The sequence below is a fragment of the Rattus rattus genome, chromosome 6 (assembly GCF_011064425.1).
Source record: "Rattus rattus isolate New Zealand chromosome 6, Rrattus_CSIRO_v1, whole genome shotgun sequence".
NCBI classification, from domain to species: Eukaryota; Metazoa; Chordata; class Mammalia; order Rodentia; family Muridae; genus Rattus; species Rattus rattus.
In genome coordinates this window covers 15,876,460-15,885,224 of record NC_046159.1, presented here as the reverse complement: position 1 = coordinate 15,885,224, position 8,765 = coordinate 15,876,460, and the positions used below count along the sequence as shown (strand labels likewise).

At 36.3% G+C, this 8,765-nt stretch overlaps 1 protein-coding gene across 1 annotated transcript; it reads right to left on the bottom strand.

Annotated features, from left to right (window-relative positions):
* Positions 1-3,718: 3,718 nt before the first annotated feature.
* On the bottom strand, positions 3,719-4,654 carry LOC116902836 (taste receptor type 2 member 125). The gene has a single exon (XM_032905166.1). It carries the CDS (start codon positions 4,649-4,651, stop codon positions 3,719-3,721), a length of 933 nt encoding a protein of 310 aa, XP_032761057.1. The 5' UTR covers positions 4,652-4,654.
* Positions 4,655-8,765: the final 4,111 nt, after the last annotated feature.

Here is an 8,765-nt window from a genome sequence, read left to right as displayed (position 1 = left end):
ACATTATTTATCACCATGCTTCTTCAATTTATAAATGCATCTAAACACTGCTCCTAGTGAGGAGGACTTGGGACCAAGACGTCCATTTCTACTTTCTTTTTCTTTTACTTTTTTTCAGTCATGTCATTATTTTACATTTCAAATAAAATCCTACTTCCCTGTTACCTATCCACCAGTCCAACACCAATCCCTCCATCCCACCTCTGCCCGCCTCCGTCCTCTTTGCTTGTATGAGCGTGCTCACCCACCCACCCACACTTACCCACAACCATGGCTCCAGCATTCCCCTATGCTGGGGCATCAAGCCTTCCCAGCATCCATCCAGATACAGTCTTTGCTTGGTGGTCTAGACTCAGGGAGAACTGGGTGGTCAGGCTAGCCTAGGGGTTGAAATCCCACTCTGCTCCTCCAGTCCTTCCACAAGATCCCTACTAGGTTCCCCCAGCTCAGTCGGATGGCTGACTCCAAACATCCACATATGCCTTGGTCAGTTGCTGGCCAGACTTCCCAAGGAAGTGCCATGCTATGTTTCTGTCTGCACGCACCTCATCACCACTGCAATAGTGTTGTGTTTGCCTTCTGTAGACATGATGGATCCCCCACCTAGGGATCCATCTTTCCTTTCTAAGCAGGCATGTGAACAAATTATTTCTAGTAAACTTTATAGTCTCAATGACTATGTTACAGAAGATAATTTAATTTGTTTTGGTAATGTTAGTGCTCTGTATCTTTTACTTAACCGTAAGAGAAGTAGAGGTCAAACTACTATGGCATTAATGCCAGGAATTAAACCGTTCCTCCCTGGAGGTGAAGCCTGGATGTCAGAAAACAATGTTAACCAGCAGCAGAACAAAGCTAATAACAGGACCCTAAGTACTGAGCCCAATGAAAAAGCACAAGACTCATACAACTATCCAATATAGGTGGCATGGTAGGATGTGCACAACTAGGAAAATATTTGTACAGGCCTTCCCTACTTTCTCAAACAAATGCATCCTTTAAATCCATGGCACAGGCTTCAGACTAGAAATCTTACACCAAGATAAGACTTCACGGACTCAAATTTTTTATTTGATCACATGATAACATAACATGCTAAATTTACACAGAAAATATACTGGGAAGATATCGCCTCAAATATCACTTTAAAAAAAGAAACGTATCACGGCATTACATAAAGTCAGGTTTCACTTTTAGGTAGGAAATACATGATTAGAAACATCTTTATGAGAATCAGTCGTCACAATAGAAAAATGTGTTTGTACATATTAGAATGTATTGTGCCTCTCTCCTAAATATTGGGTTATAATGAATTATAATGAGAGACCACATTTTTGGGTTCAAATTCCATTTTAAAAAACCTGACATTAAAGAAATAAAATAAATTTTAAAAATCTCTCTTGCTCTTTCTTGCTCTTGCTCTTTTTTCTTCTCTTGCCCCCTTTGTCCCACTCCACCCGCTTCCCCCCCCCCCTTGCGCATGGCCGCCGTTTACTTATCCCCTCTTCTACTCTGCTTCTCTCATTAAATCTTTCCACGTTGGAGGAAAAGAAAAGAAAAAGAAAAGAAAACTTGACCTAAGTTTAAACTAACAGGCTGGTACCTAGATTCTGTTTCCTTACTCCAGGCAACCCTCACCAACCTCCCTTCCCAAACCAGACCTGCATCTCCAGTTTACCCTTCCGAGACTGTCTAGTGCCAGTCTCTAGGGTATTCCCCCAACAAATCTGCACCTCCAAATCAACAAGCCCGCCCTGCCTTACCACCAATCAGGAGGAAAGTAGAAGTTAAGTCATGGTTTGGTTCACAGTACCATCCAATCATGTTAAAGGTCACAGTAGCCGCCCCCAATTAGATGCTTGCCAGGCTAGAAACACTACTTGCCTGCCACTTTCTATAAAACATTGTCCGTGATGAGTGATTTTCTCCACTGGAACCATCCTGTGGGTTGGAGGTGAGTTGAGTCAGAGGTCAAGCTTGTAAATAAAGACCCTGGTGTGATTGGACTGGATTCATTTCTTTTATGATCTTTTGGAGTTCACGAACATTTCAGCACAACAATAAGAGCTTTGAATATTTTCATCTACTCTTTCCATTTTTGTTTCTGATGTGGCTGTAGCAGGGTTATAGCTTGGTACAAAGTTGAACTGTGAAATGGTCATGTTTGCTCTCTAAAATAGTTCTATTTGGAAAAGCCTACATAATCTCAATACGAAACCAGACCAGGATATTTATGCTGCCTATAGATTTGGTGATGAGTTTTATTTTCATCATTTCCAGTCTTAATGTAGTTGATCTACCCATCTGTTCCACGCATTCATTTATGAAAATATTTCACACCCTGAGTGTTAGACTCAAAGAACTAGCAGTCAACAGTAAACAGAAGTATGACAACAGCATCTTAGACAGCATCGTTGAAGCAAATACATAATAACTGTACAGAAATCAGATACAAAGATTTCAAATGCTTGTGTTTACAAAATAATTTTTCATACTGTCAAGGTCAACCATAGACACTTAGAAGTCAGATACTGTATAAGATTACAAATGACATCATTCTTTCAGGACAATTCACCATCCAATATTTTTTGCAACAAAAATTTCCTCATGCAAGTAGTTCTTTCATTACTTTATCTTTATTCATTTAATTTGATACACATTTTATTTCAATTTTGCCTATTATGTAAATAAGCTTCAGTTTAACTTTGAATTTTATAAAATAATTTTAAGTTTTATAGTGAATTAATGTATTTCAAACTTGTTATGGTAAAATATAATCTGATTGATAGTCATGTATTAGAGCCGTAATTTCTATAAAAGTCGTTATTTAATTCATTTACCATTAACTGGCTTGAATTCCATCACCTATGTCAGCCCTTAAAATCAATCAGAAAGTGGTTGTGTACTACCACAATTCATGGCATTATTTTCTGAACTTTTTTATGCAGTTACATTTTCTTCACGTGACAAACAGGATGCTCACTGCAGTAAAATACTGGTGGTACCTGATGGGATAAAGAAAAGCAGAACAATAATATCTCAGGGTTATGTTCAATAAATAAACTTTCATTATCATGGATTTATTGTTTTGTAGCAGTAAAATTAAAATGGAATGTGATTTGTGACATACCTCTCTCAAAAAACATGTAACATACTTCCAAATATAAATTACATATTCTGAATTGTGTTTTCTATGATCCAAGGGTCCTATAATAATGCTCACATATAATTGAATTAAAACATAATCATGGTTCTGAGATTATTTTACTTACATTTTAATTGAATATCTCCATGTAATTTAATTTCTCATTCAAATAATGGTTATTTTCTATATTTGTATTTACTTTTATGAGTATAAAATTGCACACTATTATTTTTGCTCTATCTTACATGTATACATATTCACATAGTCTTTATATTGTATAAAATAACCACTTCAAAAATCCCAATAAGATTCTGATTGCTACTAGATTATGTCAGCTTATATAAGGTATTACATTTAGGTAAACCAACATGATATGCTCTTTGGAAAAGGATACTAATATATATTTGTGAATATCCATATAAGTTCTAAGATGTTTACATAGTGTTGATCCTAAACAGAACTAATAAACAAAGCAACAAAGGATAGATAAACTTGAAAACATACTTTGATAATGAACAAGAGTTTCCTTAACTAAGCTCTTTTCTTCTTCACTAAGAGCATTGACAGAGGATGTCAGGGAACCAAAGTCTGTACGTCTTTGGATCTGCACAGCAGCCACCACAGCACCAAAAGAGATGCCTGCCTCAGTTTACTGTTTCTCAGAATCAGCATACATGAATGGACTGAAGGAAAAGTAATTATAAGAGTGGCATAAAACAGATTGTTTTTCTCTTGAGACTCAGAGGTCCAAAGTTGTATGGCAAGAGACAAAAAGAATAATGTGTAGAACAGAATGAAGACCACCACCATTTGTAAGGCCTTTATATGCACGGCAGTGCTGGGGTCTCTGGAGCCTTTAGCATGGTACTGCATGTTCTTCAGGTGTCTCCACAGGGAGAAGATGAGAAGCAGAAACGCCACCATGGACACAGTGAAGGGGACACATGTGAACATTGTGTTGATTAAAAGAGCAAGTTTGAAAAATCGAGTGCAATTCTTTGATCTGAAGCCAAAAGAGACGTTTCTTTTGGATCCATCACTCCAGGTATCAATATGCATGTTCATTATTAAAATATTCATAAGCAAGAGGACCAGAGAGAGCAGCAATGTCACTGAAACCACTTTGTTAAGTCTCCACCTTAAGCAGAGAAAAACATAGTTAGAAAAGTTAGCTATCTTGAGGAAATAAAAGATGCTGAGACTTGTAGCAAGCCAGATGCTGAAATGATTGGCAACAATCCAGATATTATTGCTTATTTTTACCATTTTCACAGCTGTATTTAGATCTGGATACAGTGAAGTTATTAGTACAATTAAGAATGTAGAGCACAGCATATCTATCCTGGAGATGGCCAAAGCAGTAATGATCTGATCCACTAAAGAGATTTTTCTTCTCTTTACCCAGTCTATGATGTTCACCAGTGCTATGAATCCATTTGCAACATTCCCAATTATGAATTGCACAATGATAATAACGGCAAATATGATCCCTATGGCAATACCCATCGTCCATAGGAGAATAACCCGATTTCCGTAATCACTGAAGAATTTGTTACTGTGTTCAGTTTGAATGTTTTATTTTTAGAAATGCATTACACTCTTCTAAAACTCCCAATATAATGACAAACACAAAACGTCAAGATTTACCAATGCAGGTGCATGGAGCTGAATTTATGGACGTATTGAAGTCTGACGTGGTCCCACTGAGTTACCTCCGGATTCTGTGTGTCCTATAGTAGCCTGGAATCTACTGCTACTGATGATGAAAGAAAGGTGGGAACCTCAGGGCTGAAATGTAAATAAAAGGCACATTAATTTGCATTGGTTTTCTAGCTTTCTTTTCTTTACATATTTTAATTGACAGTTTGAGAATTATTCAAAACATTCTCAGGCCTTTAGAAAGCAACAAGACTCTCAATATATGAGAGTTCTTAAATATTGAAGACAATTTAAACAGTTTAAATTAAGACTGTAGGTGCCCATCACCAAAGCACTTTTAAAAATTATCAATTATCTAATAGCTATTTATAGATTGTTCCTTAAATACATAATGTTAAGAATAATACTTCTTTGCCAAGTACAGCAGAAAATGTCTATACATACTGTTATAGAACCGTACACTTATTGACTTCTAAATCATTTTTATCATTTTATTGATAAAGGTTTTCTTCTTTTCACTTAACATTTTTCATGTATTGACCTCAATCTTTATTGTTAAGTGATCAGAAATTGTTTTAAAGTGCACATTAAACTGTTTGACATTGAGCAATAGGTTGTTTTTTTGTTTGTTTGATTGTGTTGTTGTTGTTGTTGTTGTTGTTGTTGTTGTTATTGTTTTGGTACAGGGAAGCCAGTAGAAATATACTATGGCTCCTTAAAATAGTCACTGACGTAACGCCACTCATTCACAAAGTTCATATGAAAGGATGAGATAATAAGATTGAGGCACAGTAGCATCCAAGATTAGAGAAGCAAGCATTTCATTTTGACATAGTGCATAAGGGGTCACTTCTCAACTTCTATCGCATCCCCTAGAGAAAAAAACACCACAATGGGAGAAAAAAGACAATCTAGCCTTGTACTGAATTGTACTGAGTGTAATCTCTGTAATCCAACATTAAACTCTTTCAGTTTTCCTGCTGCACCAACATGACCTAAAAGATATTAACTAGATAAATATCCACAAATGGTTCATTCTGTTTAACGTATTTAGTTTTATGGCATCTACTCAGCTGTGTTTACCACAGAGACAGTGTATGAAAGCAGCAGGAAAATTGACATAACTGATTAGTTTGTAAAGTAGAAATTTGGTCTGCTTAAATTTTTTTCTTTAGATAAGAGCGAAAGTTTAGCAGAGACAGAAGGAGGCTAAATGGACGAGGATATAAAAGACAAAGGAAAATTTCTAGTACACATGAAAACTTAATCTATGATGGTGAATGATAATACGACATATGACTGAGTTGGCAACAGAGACTTGGTGTTCTTGAAGAAGATAGATTCATTAGAGTAAAGAAGCACCAGTTTTATGGATTAGGTTCATAAAAGAGTGTTCAGTGGTGTTTTGTATTCTGAAACTGAAACAATTAGAAAGGTATGTGGTATTGAAAAGTTGATTTCTGATGTTAGTCTTAAAGGGAAAGTCAAAACGAGTTATATCCGATAACCCTGTCTTGATTTCTTCTTTTGTCAGCAACTCTTCGGGTATGCTTCATCTGAGGTTGATGGGCCAGCTGGTAGATTCGTATCCTGACTCTTTCTTATGGAATTTAGTGTACTTATTTATTCTGGAGGTAGCACCATACTTAATAATGTATCTAAGAGTCCTTTTGCAAATTACACCTGGATTGCATCGCTGTCTTCTCTCAATCACAGCAGAAACCTTACCATATTTTATATTCCTTATGAAACATCCAAATCCCATAGGTGCTGTTTAAATGTTTAAGTTTTATTAGTTACACTGTCCTTATATATTTGAACTTATTCTTTTCCTTTTACATTTCTGTGTGTTGAGAAACTATAACAAAACACCAAAGGGCTCAAACAATAAAAAATAAATCTCACAGTTATAATGGTAGGAAATAAAATGTCAGGGTCCCACAGAGTAGTCTTCTAGTGAGGCGTCTTTCGTCTCTCACGGGCATGTTGGTAGGTCACCTTATCAGATGTCAGCTCCTCTGAGCTTGTGCAGTCATTGCAAATACATGCCGTTCTGATTTAGTTCCTATTTTCTTTAAGACCCTTTTGAAAGAGGGGCCTTCTCCTCCTCACAATTTTAACTATGGGTCACTCTGTCTAATTCAGGCAGAATGTGGGAGAGAATTAATTGCATGGTTTTTGTTGTTGTTGTTGTTGTTGTTGCTGCTGTGTTTTGCTTTTATCTGTTTTGTGTGGGATTCAGTCCATGACAGATAATCTGAAATACAACCACACAGCATTTACAATGAATTAGAAGGAGTAGAAAACAGCAACAGCAGTTTTAAGAATGATATTAATTAATACAAATTTTGGTGTATTATTATCCAAGAGTTCAGAATTATGATTATACCTGCCTGACCTCTAGAAGCATGATTCTACTACCTTATGATCATATTTTGATATAAAAAGACACCACTCAATATTTTTTATATTCCAAGTTTCAGTTTGCCTGTGATGGCTGCAGTTTCAATGCAATTTATGCAAACGGAAATGTGTTATAAAGTTTCAGTTAAACTGTGTACAGAGTATAGAAACAATAATAGAGGATTATTTTCATTGTTGTTGTTAATTATTCTTTATTTTTATCTTAGTTTCCTATCTCATTTCTATGGTAAAATACACTGATAAAAAGCATGTTTCAATAACAATAATAAAGGTTTATTTAGATTTCAGAGAAATCAAGGCAACAGAAGGTTAAAGCAGTCAAATCACCTTTCCAGACAGGAAACAGAGGGTAGAGAATGAGTGAATGCTCAGTGCTTCTCAGCTTCCTCTATATCTCTGTCTCTGTCTCTCTGTGCCGCTCACTCACCTTTTCTCCCCCTCCCACCCTGTGTGTGTCTGTGTGTGTGTGTGTGTGTGTGTGTGTGTGTGTGTGTGTGTGTCTGTTTGTCTGTCTGTCTATCCCAGAATCCCAACCCAGGATCCAGAATGAATCAGACTTCTCTCTTCAATTAACATATTCAACAGATTCCTGACAGCCATCTAAATAACATATTTCAAGAGGGCCCACCCACAGGCTTGATCCTGGTGAGTCTACACTCCCTTAAGTTACCAATTTACACTAACCGGCATAGATTATCTTGATTTTGTTACATTTTTGTTAGTAGGTTCTTACATGCAAGAGTCAAATGTAGAGAAAGAAAGAGCGGCACTTAAAATGCTGTATTAGTTTGTATCATTGTTTTAACTTAGAAGCAGAGAATTAATGTAAAATTTCCTAAGAAAACAGTATATACAAAGTACTTCTAGTGCATTTTATTAGAAAAGACAAGAAAGATTTGTTGTGGAGATAATTTTATATCCTTTATCCTAAAACTACAGTTAGTATTATGCTTTCTGGTAAAACAGTAGTATGCTCTTAAATCACAAACAGCAATGCCAGCTTTCACCACAATGACTAAGCATTCTGAGCATTCAAAATATTCCTTATTTAAATCTACATCAAAATCCTTAAATAATTTACAGGAAGGTGTAGCAGTCTTTATATTGAGATGATTGTAGATTATATGGTGTTTTATCTTCAAAAGAGAATAAGTTTAAAACAAAAAGTCAGTTTAAGAGTTTCCTAAGATGAGAATAGTCAGCACATCAATTAGACACTGGCAGAGAGAGCAATAGTCTCTAAGTTTACATGAAACATTAATGGGAAAACTATGGATCTGTCCCCGCCAGCGGGGACCCAGTTATTCAGGGTCCCGAAGAGGCTTTCTACCTGTGGGCCAAAATGGGGGTGAAGAGAAGAAGGAGACCAAGCAAGAGTTCTGTTGTCAAGGTCTCGTTTATTGAGAGGAATGTACAGCATTTAAAGCTCTGAGGCAGGAATAGAAGCAGGAACTGAAGCTTAGGGTGGGGAGTTTGGGAAGTGCCCAAGGATATAGGTGAATCACTATACTGCAAGATATCCTCCTATAACAAAGAG